This window comes from Typha angustifolia, chromosome 7 (genome assembly GCF_048772165.1).
Source record: "Typha angustifolia cultivar Huaian chromosome 7, ASM4877216v1, whole genome shotgun sequence".
Lineage (NCBI taxonomy): Eukaryota > Viridiplantae > Streptophyta > Magnoliopsida > Poales > Typhaceae > Typha > Typha angustifolia.
The window spans coordinates 15,274,310-15,295,887 of NC_133245.1; the positions used below are offsets into that span (position 1 = coordinate 15,274,310).

The window sequence follows — 21,578 nt, forward strand, 5'->3', positions numbered from 1 at the left end:
AATGACTCATAGAACCCTAGTTTAATCCAAGGGTACTTAGAGTAGATGTCTAAATTCAAGCACTAAATGGTGGATTATCCATTCCGAACTAGCCTTCTAGTTGTTGATCCAGATAACAACTAGCTGTCTATCACTGAAGAGCCAATACTCATTTCTTGAAGGAAGCTTGGAGAGCTCATCCAAGCTAGCCAGAATGGCTCTAGCTTTAGCAGCTAAGGGGCAGAGCCAATGCTCTGGAAAAAAGGATATGGCCAGAGGAGGTGAGTGAGAGTTGAGCATGATATAGATATCGATGCTATTACAGAGTGAACTTTGTCAGGGTGCGTCAACCCAGCCAGCACAAGAGTGTGCTGCTCCTAGCTCTAAGGACTTAGAAGGTTCCTTCGTCATATTTGGAAAGATATTTGGAAAGCTACTAAGATATGCCAAATAACATGAGTGAAGCATATTAGCATTGAACATCGCTTCTCGAGGGACATCGTCCTTGTTGTTTAATATCTTTTGACAACGTGCTTTTTAGATACACAACAAACGATGAAAATAGTAGGTTATGTCTTTTGTCGGAAGATCTACATGGAGAGATAGCAGGCAGGCATCTAAGGAGGAGGGAAGCATTGTAGATCTAAATCCCAGATAACATGAGAACTAAGCTGCACGATCGAAAAGACAATTAAGAAGGAGGTGATCGATAGTCTTGCTGATATAGTAGCACATATAACAATCCTTGTTAATGTCTCGAATGCGACTATAAAAGGATTGCCCTTATTGATATGGCTTTAGCTAAGCAGCTCTAAAGAAAAGTTTTTATCCTTGGAATAACGTCCGAAGATAATTGACTAAAGCTTCCAATTATCAATCGTCGACGACGAGCTCAACTATTCGCCTTGCGAGATTGCTTTATAAGCAGCTTTATTTAGAGAGCATTATATTCTTCGTGGGTGCCCAAAAAGGTTTATTAGGCTAAGTGACGGAGTAGGGCTGATGTATATATTGAGAATAAGAGAGGCTGCCAATGCCGAAAAAATGCTTTTGATGAGCGACTAATTCCACCTTCCTTCACGAATAAAATCACTATTTTTAATTGTTGACAAGCTAGGTAACTGGAGGTCCTCAATAATAGTTGCAGGCAGCCAAAAGTCTAAGAGAATAGAAATAAATGCACCATCAGCCACCATCCAACATGCATGCTTTGATAATATATCCTTTTACTTCGATTATAAAGTTCCAAACAGCACACCCAAAGAAGTTTCGAATTTGCTTGCCAGAAAAAGGGTGGGGGAAGTATTTAGCTTTTAACGTAGGCCAATTAGAACAAGGATCGGTGAGAAAATGCCAAGCAAGTTTGAGGTTGAGAAACTTATCAATAGCAATGGATACCGAATTACAAGACTCACGAATAGTTAATAGAAAAGCTAATGTGTGATTATCACTAATTAGGAGCTAAGCAGAACAAGTTGAGGACTAAAACTGAATCAATTCAAAGGCAGAGAGCAGTTGTTGTTTGCCACGTCTTGATTGGCCTTTTGGTTGGCACATGCAAAAAATAACGCACAACTATCTCATGTATGGTTGTTATTTCATTATACTTTTTTTTCCTTTGAACTATTAAGGACATGAGATTGCGATCTTCACGAATCCACTACTACTTCCAATAATGTTGATAAATTTTGTGCTGTCACTACACATTCCTTTCCATCGACCGAAAGAAGAGGAAAAATAATTGTAAGTTGTAGCGTGGATGGAACTGGTAAAATAAAACACTTGTTATCAAGTCTTTTGAATTGACAAAAGACAGGTTCCACTTTGCAATCGCAGCTTTGAAAAAATAGATGGGGAAATAAAGATGGGGAAAAATTAACACACAAGTGGCAGAATAATGTGATTCTTTTATTAACCACATGTAAAGTATAAAGACATGCCAACAACTCAAAAAATATATATATATATATATAAAAATGACGGGAAATATTGAGGACAGGATGAATATCGTTGAACTAGTCGACTTAATAAGTATCAATAATTGATAGAGGGGTTGAGAAAAAATAGATTTGGGTGATATGAGCACCTTATATTAAATATATCATGGCACCTTTCTAGATCATAGAGCCATATCCTTTCCTTGCCATCCATATTAGTTTGCAACCATACATCAAAACGACAAAACCCACATACAGCTAAGGGAGTCGAACCCGGAACAGACTCAGTGTCGTACGATGCCTTCAATTGAGTTATTAAGACTTAAGAGCAACTAATTAGGTTCCAAAATACGACCAACCAAACATTCCATAAAGCCATAAAGGGCGAGAGAAGATAGTTCATATACAAAAAAGTAGGAGATATTCCACAAGGGTATAAGATGACGAGAGGTCGAGTGATCATATTGATGGTAAATCTTCCACCAAAAAGTTCCCAGATCTACACACCTGTACCAAAAGGTGAATGAATCCTGAAAGCTTTGTACAAGTCGTAGCATAAACTAATCCTAAAAAGAAGAATTCAACGTACTTGCGTTCATGGTATCTCTTATTATAAAGAAAATTAATTGCAAAAAATAACCAAAAAATATGATGCGTATCAATTATTTGGTCGTTTCAATTAAAGATTTATACATCCTAAGAAGAAGAAGAAAAAAAAATCCGCCTCAGCTAAGTCGGATGAGGAAAGGGCGGGAGATTCAAATGAGCCTTCTCCGCCTTAGATTCCTAAGCGGAGAAGCTCGAGTAACGAGCAACCCCACCCCCAAGCACGCCACCCATATCCCTACATCCACCGCCCACCTCACTCCTTCCATCTTCAAAGAATCCCCAATCTCCATCTCCCCGTCCTCCCACTCTCCGCCGCTCGATCTCTCATCCTCCTCCTCCTCCTCCTCCTCTAACCCGCCTTCGCAGCAGCAGCAGTCGCAGCCGTCCGATTCCTCCGGTATCTCCTCCAGCCTCAAACAAAACTCTCCTCTCTTCCTCCTCCTCCTCCTCTTCCCTCCCTTCTCCTCCACTCTCTCTCTCATCATCACGCCATTCTCTGCCACCACCCACACCTCCGACGCCGCCGCCTCCTCGGGATTCGCGCAACGGCACTCCATCCTCCACCCCCCGCCGCCGCTGTTGCGCCGGAAAACCCCCGTCACCACCACCTCATCCCTCAGGTACGCCTCGAACCGCGCCCCCTCTCCAATCCGAACCCGATCTGTGCTCGCGAACACGGATCCGGGCCCCGGCGACCGGACCCGGTCGAGCGCCACGATCGCCGCGGCGCCGGGCCGGGTCTTGGATCCGTTGATTTCCAGCCCGATCCCGTCGATCCTAGGCAAGAATACTAGGGTTAGGTTCTCAGGGAGCGGCCTCCGAGCGTCCTGTTGCTCGATGAGACGGAGGTAGAAGGCACGAATCTTGAGGCGGTCGCGATCCCGAGTGTACGATGGGAAGTCGGCATTGTTCGTCGTCGATCGGCACATCGTTTCGCTTCTCTTCGATCTGATCGATCTATCTCTCCCCTCGTTCTCTGGACTATTATTATTAGTGAAATGATGGGGGTGGGGGGTGTGAGCGGCTGAAAACTGGTGGCTGAGGAGATAAAAAAGCCTTCTGGTTTATTTCAAAACGGCGGTCGCATGGCACGCAGTTTCCCTGAGGGAACTGGGTACGTGGCGCATCCTGAGTAGTGGAAGGTAATGATTATGGAGTCTTGCTGGTCTCGCTGTGGGTTTTGATGGAGATTTGGGAGTGGTTTTTGGAAGGAGGAAAAACATTGGGCACACGAATTTGGACGGTTCGGTGATCCTGGAAACAATTATGCAGATTTAATGTGGGGCCAGGTGTAGGGATGCACCGTGAAAAGTTCTACATGACTATATGCTTGGTGACTCGTGTATTAAGAATTGGGCCATGCCTCGTGTATGCTGGCTCTTGTTAAGTCTCTCTCATGCAACCATGATGCTTACCTTTCCATTTGCATAGTTAAACCAAGACCCGCTTCTTGTTAAACGAAGAGAGTATATCTTGGAGCTTAGATAACCACTGCGTGGATTCGATTTCCTCCACGCCCATGGGTTTCCCAAAGATAAAGTTCCTTCAAATAAAATAAAATAAAAAGAATTCATTCCCTCTTTGCATGATAAGGGTGGAGCAACTAAAATGTCTTTGATACCACTCAATTTAAGAACTTGGGAGAGTATTCTCTTGCAATCTAGAAGATCATAAGTCCAACACCAACTTCAAATATAGTAAATTATTTGCTTGTTGATAGCTTGGCTCATAGCTATTACTTTGAGCTAAATATAGTTAAATTATTAAATCAAAGTCGAGCTATTATATTAATCTATCAAATGTTATTTTCACAATAAACTTAAAAGTTGAAGTAGATCTTAATACTTTCCTTATCGCTGTGGAGATAAAGTTAGTTAGTGCTGTCTTTTTTCTTTTATCATTCAAAAGTTTGAAGACCTATATATGTCAAACAAAAAACTAATTATTTTTAGATATAGAGATATTTAAGTTTAATTAAATTTTAATTAATATAATAAGTTGTCTAGTTTAAATTTTAAAATATTTATATGGTCAAATTATTGCTCTAAATTCACAGATATCTGTTTTAAGTTGCTGACCTATTTTTCCAATTCCATCACACTATTGATTGATCAACTAATTTGAACTATTAAGCTAAGTCATCATCAAATAATTTTTTTTATAATAATTATTTAAAGTTGGGAATTAGTGCCTCGACCTTCTTAAGAATGGTATTTATCTTGGTGTTGTCATCTAATAATTTTTTATTTAAAGGTGCTGTCTAATCCATGACCTTTGTTGGCATTAAGTTCCATTTTAGCATCTGGTAAGAGATCTTCTGCTGCTCCAATTGCAGGAATTTCCTCCAGACATTCTTGGCATCTCGTCTAATCAGTTACAAACTCTTTCTAACCTTTTCGCGTGTGCCAAGTAATCATGGCACGTGTGGTAATCGTGTGTCGAGCGTACAGCTTGCATTTTAGGATAATATTTCCAAATGGTTAGAACCATCATCCAATCCAAACAAAAAAAGAGTTCATCCAATCAACTACTAGCATGACATCACACCTAAAGATCGAAAAGAAGATCTAATACTGATAAATAATATCAGCTTGTTCTTGCAAATAAACGTATGAAAATAAAAGGCACAAAGTGATGTATGAAACAGTGTTATGCTATCATATATTCAATATACTTGTTATATTTCATCTCCCATCTTGTTTAAAGAGAATTTGTAAACAGCTCAGGTTGGGTAGTATTCCGTGTAATGTTAGCCAGGGCTATTTAACAACACATTGAATAACACTTGTTATAAGATAGTAAGACGCAGCTCCGAATTTTGAATGATTCACCTAACCCAAAAATGGCTTCCTGCCTACCCAACTTACGTTTCTTTTTAATTACGTTTTCAAAAGGTGTACGATCTTGGAAAAGATCCAATCATCACGAGCAAAAGTAAGCAGATAATGTTACATTAAGCTTCTATATTTGAGTTGGACTCTCAATAAAGTGTCTAGTTCGAAATCAATTAATTAGGGGGCTTCCAAATATAGAAAGGCAGTTGTCTAGTTCGAAATCTATAGGCTAAAGATGCAATCAGAACTGTCGGTTATACTCTCTTCTATGTTTTCAAATGAAATGAATGCATTTCACCCTTGAGATATGTACACGAATTGGTTTAGTCAAACAGCAATAAGAAGTATGGATCCATCTTACGAATAGAAAGACCTACAAACTGCACAAAGTTATATTCCTTCAGTCAATTAGCCTTGTTTACTTTTGAAGTCCTACGCACAAATAGATAAAAACTTCAAATAAATTGAATGTATACGAATTCGCAGTCGAGGAAAAGATCATTTATATACAAACATACAATAGGAATGATACATCCTTTTGCATCAACATACAGCAAATCAAATCAAGCTGCATTGGCCCATTTTAACCTATCGAATTTCAAATTGAAATGTATAAAACTATGTAAACAAAATATAGCGTGCACCTCTCCACAGAGCTACCTGGCCCAACCTTTGGTCTTATCCTTGTCGTTGACTCCACCTCCTGCCTGCTGCTGCTGCTCCCTGGTGATCCTCCTATGAGGGAAGATCTTACTGGTAGTAACCACCTTTGATGTCCTAGTGATCCTTCCAAGAGCCTTTGCGGGGTCAATTCTCCTAACCTTGTTCAATTCACTTTGCATCATTATCTTTTTCTCCGCCACAGATTGCAGTGCAGCAATGCTGTTCTCATGCTCTCCAAATGTTGAACTTCTTAGTTCTCTTTTACGCTTGATCTCGTGAAGAGGCTCTGCTCCCCTAAGCAAGATTGATTCCTTGCTAGTACTTGGCTTATTGATTGAGTTTGAGCTTCTAAGTATTAGATGATCACTTTCACATGTTGATTCGTCTCTTGAGAATGCTTTCACTTCTATAGGTGTTGCGATTCGTAATGATTCAGAAAGGTCGAATGTCTTGGAAGCTGACTGTTCTCTTCCTTCTTGTAGCTTCTTTTCAAGCTCCCTAACCTGCAAATAATAAAGAGAAATCAGCCTATTGGAATTTGAAGTAGAAAAGAAAAAAAATGAAAAGATGACATGCTGCTGACTTCACACTACCTTTAGTACAAGCGTCGATTCTGATTGCACTTTTTCCTTCAGTTTATATTCAAGTTCCTTAATCTGCATGATATATATTTCTTAATGTTAGTTATTGTTAACTCATTGAATAGGAGAAAAGAAGAGGCACTGTTCCATTGATAACAACCTTTAGTTCTGCAACTGATTGAGAGTGTACTTGTTCTGTTAACTTGTATTCAAGCTCCTTAATCTGTGCAAAATACAGGTGATGATAACAGTAGATTAGTCATTGTTGCTTAAATCATCAAAGAAAAGTCATTGCTGATGTTGTCTTCTCATAACATTAGGTTTTGATTGCTGTACAAACCTTTTGCCGAAGAATCAAAACTTCAGAGTCAGAGTGTTGCTGCTCTTTCAATCTATATTCCAAATCTTTTACCTGAAGAGGAGAGAGCTGCTTCAACATATTTCTGGGCTAGAAAGATACATGAAAAGGATTCCAGAACTGTACCTTTTGTTGAAGGCTGGTGCACATTTCTTCTTTCCCCTTCAATTTCTCTGCGAGCTGCCACTGCTGCCTTTCTGATAAGTTCTGTATCTCCATCCTTGACTCTAATTGGCTTTCAATCTCTTTGTGCTACAATAGAAATGATAAAATTACAAGGCTTCTATAACTATGACTATTGAACGATCACGACAATTACCATAAAATAAAAACAATACCTTCTCAAGCAAAGTTTTATAATTTTGTTCTTTCCCTTTAACTTTATTCTCTAAGTTCTGACAGTTCTCTTCTAGCTTCCGCAAGGTTTCATCCTTCATTCTGGCCTCCTGCTTCACTTTATCAAGCTGCAGGATAAAATTATCTTAGGGATTCTCATTAGAAAAATCACATGTAGGTCATCTCAATACTCACCATCTGCTTCATCTTTTGGAGTTCCCCAGTGTCAACCTGCTTCTTTGCAGGACCTAACTCTATACCACGTACTCGGCTTGCAAAGTTCAAGGAACTCAGAGTTTCACTTAAGTCATTCTCAGAAGGACTAATTTGTACAAACATTAGAGCCTTAGAGTCACCTCCTACATTGGCAAGAGGAAAACATGAACAAGTTATGCAACTTAGTCGAAATCCATAGGAGAGATAATCATTAAAAAAAAAGCTGCAGACAGGAATAAATAGTCAAGCTGCAATGGATACAATCAAATACCTAGTGAATCTTGCAATAAATGTGTCAGCTTGGAGTTCCTGAAAGTTGAAAAAAAAGAAGAAGAAGAAATCTTCAGTTAGATTATAAATATAAGAAAATGAATACTCTATCAATTGCTAGTTTGTTAAGTTTCTTTCAAACCTGTAGGGGATGTGGCTGCTTTTGGTTGCAAGAGCAGATATAACATCCCCGAGGGCTGAAAGGGATCTATTGATGTTTTGAGCTTCCTTAAGCCTTTCTCCTTGTACATCAGTCTTCGCTAGCCTCTCACTTCCAGCTAAATCAACAAGCCAAAGCTTGCTTTTTGTGCACTCCCCATTCATTAGATTCTTTGCTTTCACCATTATACATAGCATACTGAAGACAAAAATAGTTCATATACCAAAAGCTACCATATTATTATGATCATAAACAAGGAATGGTTAACAAGCAACAGACCAGTGAGAACGACTGCTGTGCTCATTCACATTGTTAGATCCAACAGCTCTTGCATTACTGCCAGCTTGTAACACATTCCAGACCTCCTTGATGTTCTCAACCTTGGCCTCTACGATCCCGGGCACATGATGAAATCCTTCAGCTGCTTGTCTTACTTCCAGCCTGAATAAAAAAGAACAAGTTTCATACAACATCCCATAAGTCAGATAATTGGATAGCATGACTAAGTGTAGAAATGTTGTTGTTTTTTATATTACTTCTTTGATGATGGGGATGTTGCCAGCAAATCCCTGATTTGCTCATTGTACACCTCAAGAACGCTCACAGAAATATCATATCTAACAGTATCCTTCCTCTCTTCGGCAATTCTAAATAATTCCTCCAAAGTTCTATAGTTTACTCCCCTACTTCTCTCTGTGCCTTCCATAGTAAAAGTTTTTCCTGTCCCTGTCTGCCCGTATGCAAATATGCATACATTGTAGCCGTCTAAGACTGACGTGACCATTGGTGAAGCATCCGCATATACATCAGCTGTTCATGATCAGAAAATTTAAGGTTAGTCCAACCTAAAAAATTTAGAAAGAAAAGGATCTGATTTCTTATATGATTCAAAAGATCCATATTTACTACACTGGGTAAATCAAATGAACTTTATTAAAACCTCAAATTTATGCACTCAGTGTAGAAGTCTAAATCATTTGCATGATTTCTTATGAGCATTACAAAGGAAAAAGTGGAACTAGCATTATTTATGAAAAATGCTACTTTGTGTACTTTCTTTATGTAGTCTTTTTTTTATTGAATTTATGTAGTATGATGTGAGATGGAAAATAAAGAATAATGTACATGTTTGCCTATGTACATTACTACAACCACATGCATGGTTTCTGTCAGAATATAAATGTATACTACAAAAATAAGGGACCTTGCCAAGTTACTACAAAAATAAGGAACCTTGCCAAGTTATGCATTATAGCTAAACAATATTTTCAAGGTAAAGTCCTGAATCAATTCATATTCATCTAGGTTCGCTGGTGTCAATGAATTTTAAACCCTACCATGACAAGTAAATGGTTATCACCTTATCTTGAACATGCTCCATAAGATCAAGTTAATAACAATAAAATTGTACCCATTAACATGCACTGCAAAATATAAATTAATCTATCAAAACTACCTTGATCATCCTTCGGTGTATAGACCCTGTCAAACTTAAATGCTTTTTTGTTAGGTCCACTAGTAATGATCCCAATATCACCATCTTTGCCTCCATCAAAATCCACGACTGCTGCACAACCAGCTGAAGTTTCCTCTTTATTTAAAGGACGGCACCGGCAAAACACCCTGATATTCCCTGAAATGACAGGAAGGAAAGAGAAAGGTGTTAACAATATTTGCCATAAGTAGAGTGCATTTACACACACAGACTACCTTTTGCCTCCTGGACCTGATTATATAGTTTCTTTCTCTTCGCCATCTCTTCATTGTACTTCAATTTAAGATCCTCACACTGTGCAACTGCAAGAGCAGAAAGCATAAAAAATAGAATATATGGTTCTCTTCATGATATAGTGTAAATAATTTAATTCAAAACATACCCAAGGCCTGAACTGCAACAATCATCTTATTCAGATCAGGGACTGAGTTGGCACATTCATGTGCTTCTATAGAAAGACGGGAATGCTCTTTTTTCATATTCTAAGGATGAAAGGCAAAATTTTATTGTCAAGATTGATGAGTTCAAATTCTCAATGTAGAATTACATAAGCTAGACAAAAGTCCCTATATATGACACACTGCCTTTTACCTTAATTTTTCCTTCCAAATCAGAGAGTGCAGTAAGCCAAAGCTTCTTGTCATGTTCGTACCTTTCGGAGACGTCTCTCAATTTGTCTGTATGTCTTTCAACAGCTTGTTCTGACAAAGAAAATGATAGAATTTGCCAATAAGTACAAACCATTTGTAAACAAAAGCCAAACCATTGCCGGCACAGATTAAGTTCTTTACCAAGAGTTTCAGTTCGGAAGATCTTTTCATGAAGTTCCATTTTTAGCTTCTCTAGCTGCTCATTAGCAGCCGTCACTGATGACCAAGCCGCATAGCACTCATCAGATTTTAAATTACACTGACTTGTTAGCTCTTGAATTTTCTTCTCATATTTAGCAAGAAACTTACTCCGAGCTCTATTCTGTAACATGAACAATGAGTCACCTTACCAACCATAAAACAAATTTAAGAGTTGTCTAAATGAATTGTCTAAATGATCTAAATTTAGTTTTCAAATTCTGACCTGTATAGGGGAAACTTCAATCTCAGCAGCACATTTGTTACATATTACATTTTCGGGTTTCATTGATGGTGCTGTATTAAATTGACAGAAGCTACAATTAGTCAATCTAAGACAAAATGAGAATTTAAATAGATATCCAGTACGCTTCTAACCTGATAATAATGGTGCTTTTCGAACACAGATCCCGCAAACGGTAGGCGTTCCTCTAACTCCTTCAAAATTGAGTACAACAATACCATTGTCCATTACAGTGACTCTGACATCAACTAACTGAAGAGGCTTATTAGCTCCCACAACTGCATATATGTCTAGCTCGGAGAGTATCTGCAAACCCACTGGAAATTTAGAAAGAAAGCAATGCAAACACAAACATAAGAAGTGAATTCGCATTCTTGCCTTCTCTTCTTGCACAAAAACATCAAAGGTCCTGATTCCTTTTGGCCCATTTGTGTTAATTATCTCTGCGAAATGGAGATCTATGAAGTAGTCTCCTGGTGCGAGACCATCAAACTTGTAGCAGAAATCTCCATAGCGTGCGCACCGATAAAGAGATGGGTAATCACCACCTTCAATTATTAACTCATCTGTTTCTATAACATCCCCTCCCTGGAAACAAGAATCGGCAACAAAACTGAGACGGGTATCCTGTCCTTGTATCGCACACCCTCCGGCATTAACAAATATTACAAGATCATCTGCCTCGCACGAAATTATCAAAAGGAGAATAAGAATCAGAAGCATTACAAAATCATTTGCATTGACAACAAAGTAAAATCTAAAGTTTATGCAATATGCAAGCTGACAGAAGCAGACAGGGAAAGAAGGGAAGTGAAAGTTCAGCTCAGAGTAGTAATTTACACAAGAAGCACACAGGAACGAAGGGAAGTGAAACATTCGCGGATTTTTTTTTTCTCCATGCAGCTAACCAATTGCACAAAACAAAAGACCAACTTTATATCAGAAACATTTAAAGGAAGAAATCTAATTGTTATGGACCTCAAATTCTGATCATTTTCGTGAGGAAGGGATTATCTTTGAGACCCGAAGAAACATAATAACAAGAACCTTAAACATATCTACGATTTGGGGAAAAAATAATCAAATAGTATTTTCTGATATTAAACACCCAAAGATGGGCACGAAACGACAATATCCTGAAAACCCATCAGAAAAGACTCAAGAAGAGACTAACCTCCACGGCAATCTACCTCCTTAAGCCCAGATTGGACTATCCTCGGACCAGAAACCAAGATCATCGAATCAATGGAATCTTGCACAGAAACGCCCATCTCCTTCTCTTCTCTAAGCAACGGAGAACCATACCTCATCAAATCTTTCGACCAGAAACTGGGGGAAGAGGAGAAGCAAGAATCGAGAGTTAGGGTTTCTGGGTATGCGGAAAACTGGCTCTGTTGGGTCTCTTCCATTGTATCCAAAATCCTCGAAAGAAAATCTGCTCTAAAGATTCTTGAAATTGATTACGTAGAAGGATTCTCCGCGGTTCTTGGTTTCAATTTTCTTATCTTTTGTCTTCCTTCCTTTTCCTTTGTTGGTTGAGAAAGCGTTTCAAATTTGAAATAAGTTGACCGTTGGGAGGAATCGACCGTTGTAGCCCTTGTGCTTTAAAGGATCTTAATTGACTTGATGGAGCCATCTGGAAGCGAATTCGAGAAGTCACGTGACATGTGGTGCATATCATCACTCATCAGGGAGAAATTAGTATTATTTAGAGGAATTTTTAAGATTTACTCATGTAGTTTATACAAATTTGAGCTTTTTTATAAGAGAATTTTTGGATTTACTTGTGTCTCAGAGATGGCTATTGCTATTTATTTTTATACGAGAGACTTTCAGCCTAACTAACCACGCATATTAATTACACATACTTTTAAATTATAAAGAAAGATATGATGAAGTTGATTTGATAATAAAAAAAAATTAAAAAGAGAGTAAATTGTAATAATTTATGATAGTGCGGTTGCTAAATTATTAATCTGCCGTACGCTAATATAATTTAGATACTAATTTAAATCTAACAATAAGCGGATCATGAGCTCAATAAAGAATCCATCCTTCCCCCAAAGAAGAATCCGAGGCATGCATAAGAGGTAGGGCAAAGTCTACCGAGTCTATAGTATTCTTTTTAGAGAAAGCTCGTATGTGTAGTAATTCATCAAAATATTAAAAAAGATTTGATACACGAGTTAAGAGAGAAAGTTGTGAGACTATCCGTTAACATAAAGTCTTATACTTAAATATAACACCGCATATCGTATCACTATAATTATTAATCTTAGGGTACATATAACTAACAAACATAAATCACGACCTTGAGGAGTCACATGAGCATAGGGTCTAAAATTAGCCTACTACTCTCTCACAATCTAGTAGATGAAGACACATCCCTGTAAGTTTTTAAAAGGCTAGAGCTTCAAGATCTAACCCTATAATAGGAACACAAACACAAGAAAAAAACAAACACGCTATGTTGCAACTTGAACCTACTAATCGACGACACGTCAGCTCGAGTATATATGGTGACCAAAAATCCAAACTATTTCTCGACACTAACCTATAGCACTCCTTGATTTGCACCACATGTACCTAATCCACTATAATATGGAGGATAAGACAAGTAGGACAAAACAATCGGCTTAGAGAACAGAGAGAATAGGATAGGGAAAGAATCTGACTGACAATGGAGGGGAGGGGAGAAGCTGGCAACATGTCTATGTTAGTAGCCCAACAATGAAAAAGGAATGTGGGAGTTGGCAGAGGAACAGAGGATGGCAATGTCGAAGGGTGGTGGATGTAGACATAGAAGGAAAATGGGAAGTGGATCTAACAACGACGGGGTCATGTCGTGGAGACTAATGAGAGAAAAGAGCAGCAATGAGACACTGATCTAGCAAAGACAGACTAATACCTTGAATAAGATAGCTAGAAGAGAATGATAGCAAGAGAAGAGAAACATGTGAGGAGAAAGAAAGAAAAAGATAATAGAGTGAAGAGGAAAAAAACAGAAGAAAAGAGGAACAACTCCAAATGAGGGGAAGATCCCTCCCCTACACATAACCTCTTGACTAGGGGAGGGGAGGAGGTGCAAGTAACAGGCAATCATTTGGAAAAAATAGAGCTTTCTGATAGGGCCGGCTAGTCTACATTTCACATAGGCTAGAAATTTACAAACAATTCATGCCAAGTATAAATAAATCTAATTATTGATGGTATTTCCCATATTTTTTGGAGGGTCCATATGCGAGTTGGATTGCGTGAATGAATGGATCTCCACGAACTTATCAACCAACATTTAATATAATTTTCTCCCTCGTGATCTAATTTATCTCAGGAAGGAAGCATTGGTGGTTGCCCAATTTATTGGCAATCTATGAAAAAAAAGAAGAAGAAAAAGAATGGCTGGTTCTTCATGTTTCCTTTCTGTATTACTCTTTCATAAACCGTATGTCTTTGTCATAATTAATAAGTTATCTTCCTCTAATTGGTCTTTCTTTAAGTTTAACGAGTTGGCAACTGGATAAGAATAAGAAAAGGCTAATGATTTGAGTCCAAAGACAGTCTGCATCTAAATAGTTTTTTGTCTTCTTCTTCATATTGGGTTGTCCCAAGAACAACTTGCTTATGTAGAGTGGGGCGCTAGAGATTCTTTTTCAGAAGAGACAAGGAGATTAAATAATAATCACAGGAATATTTCAAATATCGTCATTAAAAAAAATCTATGTTGGAATAAAATTAGATTTTTTTTTAATTTAGTAATTTATATATGAGTTTAGATAAATTGGGTTGGATATATTGACCGAAGAGAAATATAGACTAAATCTGAACCTACCGGATTGATCCTCTCTTCACCCTGTGATCCTAATTGCAATCTTCTTATTCTGTAATCCTACAGTAATCTGAGGGTATCCAAAGACATCGTTTTAGGAAATTATGCTCTCAAAAGTAATATCTAGTAAAAAGAAGATCATATTAAGACATCCTCAAGTGTGTTGATTCTTAAAAGAGCTCTCACTTTGCACCAAAATAAATCACACCACCTTTCTCGTTTAAGAGGAATCTCTAAACGTAACTAAACATCAACCACCTGTCGCCATGTCGAAATCAAAGCTTTGAGGCACCACCACAATTTTTTATACCATCCGATCACACCCAGACGTATCCATCATCTGTTCATCTCACCAGCGTGACCTCAAATCACAGAGACTTTTTTGTACAATTCTCTTCATTTCACAGCCTCTCTTTTGGACGCACTGAATTCGATCACCTTCTGTCCGATATCTAGCCAATCCAATCCAGTGTTCTGAGTGAAGAAAGGAGGAGTTATCGTCTTCAGATCAAGTGTCTTGTCAGATAAGGATCAAGAATTGTTGCTTGATATGTTTGGTTGTTCTCAAAATGCACCTTTATTCTTACTTGAGCATCTGCACAAATAGACGACTCCTTATCTAACTTTATCCTCTCTTAATTGGACCGTAAATTATAAGATTTTTTTTTCAGATTAAAATGTTTTTGTTAGAATAACTTTTCATAAAAAGTACTTGGTACTTTTGATAATATGCACACAAAACATTAGTTAACAAAAGGAATCAGTACTTAACCAGAATCGTAAGTGCAGAAAGAGACCCATCATTTAATTATTAATCATCATGGCTTGGCATACAAAAAAGCCATGAAAACAATGTCCAAACTTGATCGTCAACCCTTCTATGAAATATGAATAAAGTTGGTCAGACAAGGACATAAGACGTGGCAAATGAGCCAAAGGGCGAAGAATTAGTACTTCTTCAATGTGCATCCAAGCCCACCATCGATGTCTTCAGCGTTAAAAAGTATCTGCCTTTCTTGCTCGATCAATACGCTGCTGCTGGTCCACGCTTGCCCTGTGGAGAGAGTAGACTTCCCGTAAAAGTTCCCCGAGCACTCTGCCTTATTGTTATTTGCCTTCTATTTCTCACCGACCCACTCTGGAAAAGGATGGGATTTAACGCTCTCGTCTTTGCGCGTGGCAAAGTTGGGTAGGATCGGAAGAGAACCGGCGATTCCTGCGGAGAGTTGAACTCCGCTCCTTGTACTGCAACTTGGATGCTCGTACGTACTCACTGCAGTACATCTCGACGAATCACAGCTTCTGGTTTTGAAAAGAAGCGCTTTTACATTATATCCTTCCTTCTATAAAATGGGGAGGTTAAAACTGATGGCATTTGGGGTTTTAAGAGCACCCAACTCAGGAATTTGATCCTTTTCGATTCGTTCGTCTGTAAAGATCTGAACTTTTGGGCGTACGAGGAAAACCCAGGTGAGATTTTTATCTTTCGTAACGAAAAAGAAGTGACTTTTACTTTTTCGATCTCAATGATTGATCGAAGTAGAAACTTTAATGGGATTTGCTATCAAACCTCTCAGGTATTTGTTATTTTGTCCAAGAGAAGAAGATGGATTCCTCTGAATGAGGGACGAGACAAGGAAGAAGAAACGCAAGACCCAGATCGACCAAATTGAGCTTACCCTTACCAATATGGAACAATCCCAAGAGGCACAAGAGATCCAGAAAAGAGAGGACTTGGAAGGATCCATGGAAGCAAAGGTTGGAGAATTCCGGAAGCTTCCTCCGTGGTCTAAGCAAATAACACTCCGTGGCCTCATCGCGAGCCTTGTGATTGGAATCATGTACAGTGTCATAGTAATGAAGCTGAATCTCACCACAGGCCTAGTTCCGACTCTTAACGTCTCCGCCGCCCTCCTCGCCTTTGTCTTCCTCAGGACATGGACTAAATTGCTTCACAAGATTGGTATTGTGACCACTCCCTTCACCCGGCAGGAGAACACCGTGGTCCAAACCTGCGCAGTCGCATGCTATAGCATCTCTGTGGGAGGTAAGAAAGCTTCAATTCTTGAACTCCGAATAGTAAACTATGATCTGTAATATTTCTTCCTGTGATTGCAGGTGGTTTTGGGTCTTATCTGTTGGGTCTAAACAAGAAGACTTACGAACAGGCAGGAGTGGACACAGAAGGAAATATTCCAGGGAGCTATAAAGAACCTGGAGTTGGGTGGATGACTGGATTTCTTTTTATTGTTAGTTTCGCTGGGCTTCTTGCCTTGGTTCCTCTGAGGAAGGTAATTCATCCCTCTATATTTTTCTAAGAGAAGTGATAACTTAATGGTGTCATAGTTAACCCGATGCCGGAATTTGAACTTGGGAACACCCATACACCATGAGCCCCTTAAACAACTGTGCACTATCCGATTGGCATCTTTTTCAGTACTATTGCTATTTGATTTGGTAAATTGATGAGTTTTTCCTGCTGAAACTTTACATGTCAATATGGCTTTCAGTCTTTTTCGGTTTGGTTTGTTGTATTTTGAATGAGTGTTGCATCAGCTATGAGGAAAATGATTTGTTGGAACAATCATTGTTAATGCTGCAGGACACCCGATTTTTCCTGCTTAATGGTTTATATTGTAAATAATTTCCTTGTGAGTGTGAGCATATACATAGATTAAGACACAGTTCAGATTATACTACAACAGTTGAAAGAAAATATATTATTTTCTTTGTCTTTGATTGCTTCTGAAAACGACTCAATTGTTAAAGACTTTCTGTTTTCGTGACTGAGTTGTTCAGTTGCTTACAAATTCCAGAACTTGACATACGTCTCTTGACCCATAAATTTGTTCATCCAAGATTGACGGTGATGGTATTTGTTATAATTTTCATAGAAGTATAGCTTATATATACTCCTGATTAATTTGTATTATTTTCCAGATCATGATACTCGACTACAAATTAACTTATCCAAGTGGGACCGCAACTGCTGTTCTTATTAATGGATTCCACACGCCCCAAGGAGATAAGATGGCAAAGTACACACTAATTTTACTTATTCTCCTGGGAAAAAAATAAATTGTAGAGTTTGGCTTACTTGATAATTTGGATTCTATTTTAACATCAGAAAGCAGGTCCATGGATTTGCAAAGTATTTTACCATCAGTTTCATCTGGAGTTTCTTCCAGTGGTTTTACTCAGGTGGAGATGGGTGTGGCTTTTCACAGTTCCCTACTTTTGGGCTAAAAGCTTGGAAGCAGACGTAATCCTCACTTGTCCGTCTTATTTTTGTTAAATATAGCATACAATACGAATACAATTGACAATTATATCTCTGTTGTGTTACAGATTCTTTTTCGATTTTAGCCTCACATACGTTGGGGCAGGGATGATTTGTTCACATATCGTGAATATTTCTCTGCTTCTCGGGGCAATCCTTTCTTGGGGAATAATGTGGCCACTTATAAGTGAACTGAAAGGTGATTGGTACCCTGGGAGTCTACCAGAAAGCAGCATGAGGAGCTTGCAAGGTTATAAGGTAATGAAGAAATTTTTACATGTCTTTTCAAAACTAGTCTCTAAAAAACATCTGATCCACAAGTTTCTTACATATCTCTGTTCTTTCTATAGGTCTTCATCTCTATAGCTCTCATTTTAGGAGACGGCCTTTACAATTTCCTTAAGATTCTAGCTTTCACTGCCAAAAACATGCACGCTAGATCAAAAGATAAGGGCCTTAAAAAAGGTAAAGAGACCGATGACATGACATACACAAACTTCTGCTTGTGATGTAACTTAGACTGATATCAGGTGCTCTATAGTGGCAGATGAAGGCTCTCAAGTCCTTGATGATCTCCAACGCAATGAAATTTTCAGAAGGGACAGCATTCCAGTTTGGCTAGCCTGCTCAGGATACATCCTCTTCACTGTGATTTCTATAATTGCTATTCCCTTCATGTTCCCTGAGGTGAAGTGGTACTATGTTGTTGTAGCCTACATGCTTGCCCCTGCCCTTGGGTTTTGCAATGCTTATGGAGCTGGCCTTACAGATATGAACATGGCTTACAATTATGGAAAAGTAGCCCTTTTCATTCTTGCAGCTTGGGCAGGGAAAGACTCTGGCGTAGTTGCAGGCCTTGTCGGTTGTGGGCTGATAAAGTCAGTCGTGTCAATATCTGCCGATCTGATGCACGATTTAAAGACTGGCCATCTTACCTTAACATCCCCAAGATCAATGGTTCTTAGCCAAGCTATTGGAACTGTCATGGGCTGCATCATTGCCCCTCTCACCTTCTTCCTCTTCTACAAAGCCTTTGATATAGGAAATCCAGATGGAAACTGGAAAGCTCCTTATGCTTTGATCTACAGAAACATGGCAATACTGGGTGTTGAGGGCTTCTCTGCACTTCCTCACCATTGCCTGCAGCTTTGTTATGGTTTCTTTGGTTTTGCAGTGGTCGCCAACATAATGAGAGACTTTTCCCCAGCTAAGTATGGCTGTTGGGTTCCTCTGCCAATGGCCATGGCTGTACCTTTCCTAGTCGGAGCAAGTTTTGCGATTGACATGTCCATTGGAAGCTTGATAGTCTTTGCATGGCACAAGCGTAACAGTGGGAAGGCTGCATTGATGGTACCTGCAGTTGCCTCAGGTTTGATCTGTGGAGATGGGCTGTGGATCCTTCCTTCTTCCTTGCTAGCTTTGGCGAAGGTAAATCCTCCGATCTGCATGAAGTTTTTGTCTTCCTAGCGTAAAAATGGAGCACTTCAGCTCAAAGCGCTAAGTAGCAGCAAGGCGTTCAATGGGAAAAGAGATTCTGCAGTGAGGTATCTTAATTAGCAGAAAGGTACATGTACAAGCAAAAGCAACCATGGTTAGAAAGATATATATATATATATATATATATATATATATATATATATATATATATATAGCTTATAATCTTTAGAAGTTACAGATCAACATGTTCGATGATAGCTGATAGATATCAGAAAATTTGCCTTCGCCAAGGATGGTGGTTCCAGTGAAGCTACACAAGGAGAATCTTTTGTTTGGGAAACCCAGAATTTTGATATAATTCCTTTCGTGCATCTAGATATGCTCCAGGAGATCTTCAGTCGTACGTAACTTCTAATATAGATTGCAGCACTAAAGATAATAATAGAAGTGAGATTTACTTGAAGTACCAAGAATAAAATGTGATGTACCAAACTACCAATAATGTACTTCTATCTTGCTCGAGCTTTTATGTGAATAAGATTAGTATGTTTTATCCCAACTTTCTAGTCATAGATATTATAATATAAAATATAAAAATTATTATTCTTTAATATCTTAAGTTTTTTTTTGTGTAAAATGGTATTAGAGTTGAGGTCATGAGTATAAATTATATCATGAATTTTTTTTCTTTTACATAATTGTCATTGAATACTTTTAAAATATCATAATTATCATTATATTCTTTAAAAAATATCCTAATTGTCACTAATATATTTTAATTGTTTTAGAATTACATTATGGTTAGTTTATAATAAAATATTGGTACCAGATTGTTATTAAAGTTAACAATCACATATAAATGACTAATAAAGTTGTGTTAAATAGTTATCAATAATTTGTCTCGCATAAACAAAGATAATTCTATTAGACTATGTATGATATTGGAAAAAATATTGACCCTAAAACCTAAATCCTTTAAACCCCAAACATAAACCCTATACCCAATTGCATATAATAAGAACCAATTGTACGTGCATGTATTTCACCCTGAGGATTTATAACCTCGTTTAAAGTTGAGACTCTTCTTTCTTGTATGTCATTTGTATTGGAAAACAAAGTACAGATACCTCGCCGCCTCAGATCAGATCAGTAGTTATTGTTGAGAAAATTATTTAGTAGCTTCGCTAACGGTGTAATGGTTTAGAGTAATGACTCATGTTAACTAAAACGTGGTTGGATTTAAGTGTATTTACATTAAGAAAGGAAGGTATGATTCTTTGTTTAGTTTAGATTAGTCTCTTGGAATAAAATTTTAAAAGAAAAGTACTACGTAGTTACAGTTCTTAATAAACATATCAGTTGGCAATTAAAGGTGATCTGAGTGGTGTTTAACATAGGCCGAGAGAAATATTTTATGGTACAAATTGGTCAGAGATTATTTATCGACGTAGTACAATTATCGCTGTTTTAAAATTGAGCTGTTTCTAAGGCGAACGCTGACATTTACTTCTAGAATCAACTTGCTGAAGATTAATAATAGCGAACTTATATATGTGGAAGTGAGATATCCACATCTCAAGATTAAATGCTGATATCTGGCATTGAGAATTTATTATTTGAATTGAGTTAATTATTATCCATAGTCCTGTTCAATAATTGCAACGATAACAACAGCAACAATAATAACAAAAAATCTGAACAAGAACATGAATTAGTCCACTCTGTGAATGGAATCACAACTAATTTCAGTTAGATTTTTTTTTTCCAGATTAAAGAAAAAGTCAACTAATCAAAACTCCTCATACACACGAGACAAGATCAGTAGATGATGTTCTAGTTTGAGAAAGGTTAATCTAGATAAATCAATCATGTAGCACTGCAAAGAATGATCTTGTTATATGTATATAAATACATATATACAATGAACCCCTATTAAAATTTTACAATCTATCTTTCATTCATTAAATTTTCACTTGTTATAATTTTTAAAACAGAAGATCTCTTTCAGGTACTTCAAATTTTATGTTCTTTGTCAGATTAAATTATTCTTAGTTGAAGTTTACTAGCAGGTTAATGGCGTCATGATGACATGACATACAAAAGAAAGGAGATTGATGGGAACCACCACAGACTGTTTTCTTTTTCTTCTCATCTTACAACTTGGAAAGCAATTGTTAACAATGTCGCACGCATAATTATATAATGAGGATATGCATTTCTGATGTCAAGAAGTGTCATTACCTGACTTTGATTATTGTTTGTAAAAGTGGCTGCATAACTCCATACTCATTGCTGACATCGGCATTCCACAGTGACAAATTATTATAAGTTATATCTGCGTATAGATCGAATCCAAAACAGAGCTGTTACAACTTTCATGCAATTAAAATGATTGTGGTGTCTCGTAGTTATACTCTTAAATTTAAAGAAAGAGTAAGAGATGCAAAAGAAAACTTCCACTAGGAGGATTACAAAGTGTAAAATTAGGTAGAGGTTCAAATGTAA

At 37.8% G+C, this 21,578-nt stretch overlaps 3 protein-coding genes across 4 annotated transcripts; 1 reads left to right on the plus strand and 2 right to left on the minus strand.

Annotated features, from left to right (window-relative positions):
* Positions 1-2,375: 2,375 nt before the first annotated feature.
* On the minus strand, positions 2,376-3,454 carry LOC140762596 (uncharacterized). The gene is made up of 2 exons (XM_073100470.1): positions 3,014-3,454; positions 2,376-2,423 (listed from the first exon to the last, which is right to left on the minus strand). The coding sequence occupies exons 1-2, from the start codon at positions 3,452-3,454 to the stop codon at positions 2,376-2,378; spliced, it is 489 nt and encodes a 162-aa protein (XP_072956571.1).
* A 2,351-nt stretch (positions 3,455-5,805) lies between these two features.
* LOC140762044 (kinesin-like protein KIN-14E) lies at positions 5,806-13,020 on the minus strand. Its single transcript, XM_073099648.1, has 20 exons — positions 11,705-13,020; positions 10,909-11,207; positions 10,665-10,836; positions 10,513-10,583; positions 10,230-10,410; positions 10,030-10,139; positions 9,821-9,920; positions 9,654-9,740; positions 9,400-9,576; positions 8,480-8,753; positions 8,223-8,384; positions 7,926-8,141; positions 7,785-7,822; positions 7,493-7,656; positions 7,300-7,425; positions 7,088-7,213; positions 6,944-7,015; positions 6,764-6,826; positions 6,616-6,678; positions 5,806-6,525 (listed from the first exon to the last, which is right to left on the minus strand). Exons 1-20 carry the CDS (start codon positions 11,937-11,939, stop codon positions 6,016-6,018), a joined length of 3,246 nt encoding a protein of 1,081 aa, XP_072955749.1. The 5' UTR covers positions 11,940-13,020; the 3' UTR covers positions 5,806-6,015.
* Positions 13,021-15,261: 2,241 nt separating this feature from the next.
* LOC140762364 (probable metal-nicotianamine transporter YSL9) lies at positions 15,262-19,632 on the plus strand. 2 transcript variants are annotated; one of them, XM_073100110.1, is made up of 8 exons: positions 15,262-15,826; positions 15,934-16,403; positions 16,475-16,647; positions 17,297-17,394; positions 17,484-17,618; positions 17,705-17,894; positions 17,987-18,101; positions 18,184-19,632. In XM_073100110.1, exons 2-8 carry the CDS (start codon positions 15,977-15,979, stop codon positions 19,101-19,103), a joined length of 2,058 nt encoding a protein of 685 aa, XP_072956211.1. In that variant the 5' UTR covers positions 15,262-15,826; positions 15,934-15,976; the 3' UTR covers positions 19,104-19,632. The 2 variants fall into 2 exon arrangements, with proteins under 2 accessions (XP_072956211.1, XP_072956210.1); XM_073100109.1 differs by having other exon boundaries at positions 15,267-15,826; positions 18,178-19,632.
* The last annotated feature ends 1,946 nt before the right edge of the window (positions 19,633-21,578 follow it).